Source organism: Myotis davidii, unplaced genomic scaffold (assembly GCF_000327345.1).
Source record: "Myotis davidii unplaced genomic scaffold, ASM32734v1 scaffold130, whole genome shotgun sequence".
NCBI classification, from domain to species: Eukaryota; Metazoa; Chordata; class Mammalia; order Chiroptera; family Vespertilionidae; genus Myotis; species Myotis davidii.
The window spans coordinates 7143196-7147608 of record NW_006285040.1 but is presented as its reverse complement, the minus strand read 5'-3'; the positions used below and the strand labels follow the sequence as shown (position 1 = coordinate 7147608).

Here is a 4413-nt window from a genome sequence, read left to right as displayed (position 1 = left end):
TATCTGGGATTTATTTAGCTTCTATAAATGAAATTTCGTTGCCTTTTGCAGAGGCCACAGCCAGCCAGAGCAGGTGGGAAGCTTGGCTTCCCCCATCGCCGGGGCAACCAAGCCTCCTGCTTCTCCAGCTCGGTGGCTTCTGGCCGCCATCTTGGTTGGGTTAATTTGCATATAATCACTCTGATTGGCTGGTGGGTGTGGCTTGGGCATGGCAAAGGTATGGTCAATTAGCATCTTTGTCTTTTATTAGTGTAGATAATGAATCATCTCCTTTAGAAGCTTGTTAAAAAGAGTGAGCATGGAGATAAACATGTGAGATTTTGAAAGTCTGAAAATGTTTTTATTCCACTCTTTTATGTTAGATGTTGTGTTGTTCTGATTAGCTGATATTGCATGACAATGTTTCTAAATAATTTCTATCCTTGTAGATGTTTTCTTGTTGTATAAATTGGCTGATGTTTATCCTGGAGTTTAGGGATTGGCTGATTTTCAGAGTGGGGTACTGAGCTGAAGCATTAATTGACTGAATGATTGCAGCTCCTTTAAACCAATTTGGTGATTACTACTTACAGATAAGACGGGTAAAGAACAGGCAGGCTTGGGATGTGGGAACTTTTACTTCTCTGTAACATTTTCTGTCCATTTATTCATGTCATGTGCTAATTCCACTAAGTCCCATCATTTTATATAACCAGAAATCTCATGGGTCTACTCTGAACATTTTGTGAGGAAGACAATCTTACTCACATGAGCCATGGGTAGTATGACTGGTTTCTGTACAAATCTTGGTAAGTTCATTTTTCATAATTCTATTTTGACCTATTTCCTCACTGGTTCAGAGTGCTGTTGGGAGATAAGGTATTGTTGAATTTTTAGAGTTCTGATTCTAATAGGCAAGGGTAGCAATCAAGTCATGTAAATGTCTCTTGCTGCCAATGATTATGCTAGTCTGCACGTAAATATGTACCTACCCTTCCTGAAAAGGTATATACAATCATTAAAGTATTTTAACAAGATTAATACTTCTCATTTGAAAAAAAGCCCAAGCTACACGTTAAAGGAAATGCCTGTAATGAGGACTGTGAGTTGCCTGTGTCTTGTCAGCGTTTCGGCACTGTAGACCTGACAGATGGACCAGGGCGGTCTGACACCGTTGAACAATATGGGAACTTTGGAGTCATTGTAAGTTGATGATATTTCAGGTTTGTGAAGTTATTTGTTACTCATCCATCTGGGTTTCATCCTTATAAATTCTATGGTCATAATTTCTTCTGTTCTATTTTTCCATGTAGGTTTATGCCTTTAAATTTAATTTTGTCCTTTGCTGTCATTTTAATTGGGTTTCAATTGGGAGTGAAGATAAATGCACATATTATGACACCTTCTTTAACTAGAAGCCTTTCTATAGTATTGTAATTATGATTTTATTCATCTATCTCTTTGACTAATTTGAATATCCATGAAGAGATTACTCCTTATTTATTTTTGTATAGTCAGGACTCCAGCCTATGATAAACCATCACAGATGGTTAGATCATTATTCTTTTAATTAATTTGTATGTTGCAAAAACATGGCCACAACTTAGAGAAGGAACTCTCTTAAGGCTGCACTGACAGAAAATCTTCCATCAGACTGTGCTGTGCTCAGTAGAATTGTTCGGATCTGACAGGAGGTGCAAGTTTTTCTACTTAGTTCTCATTATCTATTTTAATCCATTTATTCTTGATATAAGCAACTTGCTGGAATTTGAAATAAGATGAAATCTTATACAGAAAAAAACAACAACCAGAACATGGCAACAGAAAAGATTGCAGTCATTTTATGTCAAGGAAAATAAATCTCATTTCATGATAATATGTGGCACACTATAATAAATTCCCAGCACTCCCACTGCCTATTTTTCCAGAAAAAAAGTGAACATTTCATTCCAAGAACTACTTTCTACCCACAAAAAGTTGTTCATGAAATGATTAGCCTATCCTTTCCTCAAAATCATTGGATTGATTCACTTTCTATATAGAAATCCTTTGTCCATTCATTGCATCGGACTGTACATTTATCTCTATTCAATACAGAAAACAAGACAACCAAGTTGATCATAAATGGAGCATTCTTATATACATTTACACTTATATTTATTGACTCACAGGAGACAGTCTCATTTGACTTAAAAAAAAAAAAAAGAAACGAAGAAGAGCTGCCTTGGCCTCTCTATCAGTCGATAGAGCGTTGCCTGGCATTGAAGGATCCCAAGTTTGATTCTGGTCAAGAGCACATGCCTGGGTTGCAGGCTCAGTCTCCAGTAGGGGGTGTGCAGGAGGCAGCCTATCCATGATTCTCATCATTGATGTTTCTATCTCTTTCTCCCCCTCTCCTTTTCTCTCTAAAATCAATAAGGATATTTTTAAAGAGCTAATCATATTTTTATTTTACCACTCAGATGTGCTATTGTGAGCAATGATACTGTCAGAAAAAGAAAAACAAATCTTAATGTTGACTCTTGATAAACCACTGAAGTTAACATCTCTTCCCTCTCTCTGTCTCCTTCTTTTTTTCCCCCTCCCTTACTCCTTTGAAGGGGTAATACTTACTATAAAGTTTTGTGTTGTTTTTTGTTTTTTTAAAAAGCACAAAGCTATACAGTCAAAGTAAGTCTATGTCCATCTTGTTCCTCTTCCCATAGGCAACCACTGGGGCCCAGACAATGCATTGTGAATAATTCCAGATGTGTCCTCTCCCCTACCAGTGCATATACACAGTCATTAAATTGTAAATTTCTCTCCCATGTTTGAATATCATACATAGTTTTTGAACCTTCTTTTTTAACAATACAAATCATTTTAAGTCTAATCATTACCTCCATATTTCTGTGCTCCTGCATTTTAGTAACATCTTTTAAAAAATATCTTCTCAAATTACTCAGTAGCTTTTTAATCAATGTTTGTTTTACATTTCTCATAAATACCAATTTCTTCACCTATCACAAATTTACTTTTATAATGAAAAAAAGCTTATTGTATATTTGGTCATGTAATTATACATACACATTGTAAAAATTCAAACAATGCATATAAGTATGACAAATGAAGTTTAAAAATATATATGAAATCCCACAAGACTGAGAAACCAATTAACGTTTAAAACACCCCTCTTTTCTTTATCTCTTTATGAATATGTCCAACTGCACATGCATGAGGGCAGAATGTGTATGACTTTTTTCTTCTTTAATAATGAGCCACTTTTTCCAAATGTAGTTTTATGAATATGTGTGTATGAGATGCTCCTCTCCTCTTCTCTACTCCACTCTGGCACCCACCCACCCTAAGTAACCAATATTATTAACACGTACTCTCATGCACACTAAAACACACAGAGATTATTTTATAAATATGAAAGCATCACTTATATACTTCTCTGTGGATTTTCTCAATGACACACACTGCAGATGCCTCTGAGTCAGCTGGTAGAAATCCAATAATCTTCTTAATTACCATATTACTCCGTGGTGTGAATGAAGCACACCACATTTAATCATTCATCTATTAATTAAAATTCAAGCTACTTCCAATTTTCTTGAACCTTGATATTACTATAAAAATTTTGTACATAACCCTTACTTACTAGTCATTTAATTTCTATGGGATTAAAGGAGTTGTTAGGTCTGAGGGTATGGGCATTTCAAACGTTTATAAAGTATAACTATATCATGAAAACATTGTAAGTATACAGGTCATTGAATTTTCACGAATTTTACACACCTGTGTAATGGTGTTAAATCCAAAGAATAGAAGTTGACTAGCACCCCAGAAACTCCTCTTATGATCCATTCCAGTCACAACTCCCACAAGGAAAGCCACCTGCTTCATTTCTTTTTTTAAAAAAATATATTTTTACTAGAGGCCCAGTGCATGAAAATTCGTGAACTCTGGGGGTCCCTCAACCTAGCCTGCACCCTCTGACAGCCCGAGAGCCTTTGGGAGATGTCCACCTGCCAGCTTAGGCCTGCTCCCGGGGAGATCGGGCCTAGGCTGCAGTTGGACATCCTTAGTGCTGCCAAGGAGGTGGGAGAGGCTTCCACCACCACCACTGCACTTGCAGCCATCAACCCGGCTTATGGCTAAGCAGAGTTCCCCTTGTGGGAGTGGACTGATCACCAGGGGGCAGCTCCTGCATTGAACATCTGCCCCCTGGTAGTCAGTGCATATCATAGCAACTGGTAATTCCTGGTTGTTTCACCTTTAGCTTTTATTATACAGGATTATATAGGATAGTTACATTCTCCTACAGATGTAATTCTTTTTAAAAATATATATATTTTATTGATTTTTTACAGAGAGGATGGGAGAGGGATAGAGAGTTAGAAACATCGATGAGAGAAAAACATCGATCAGCTGCCTCCTGCACACTCCCTA

General features: G+C 36.9%; 1 protein-coding gene across 1 annotated transcript in view; it reads left to right on the top strand.

Moving 5' to 3' along the window:
• Positions 1 to 527: 527 nt before the first annotated feature.
• Positions 528 to 4413, top strand: part of CAMK4 (calcium/calmodulin-dependent protein kinase IV) — a 170240-nt gene continuing 166354 nt past the window's right edge. The window contains exons 1-2 of the mRNA XM_006755308.2: positions 528 to 581; positions 1042 to 1182. Coding sequence (XP_006755371.1) covers positions 528 to 581; positions 1042 to 1182 — 195 coding nt within the window. The remainder of the gene's footprint in view (positions 582 to 1041; positions 1183 to 4413) is intronic.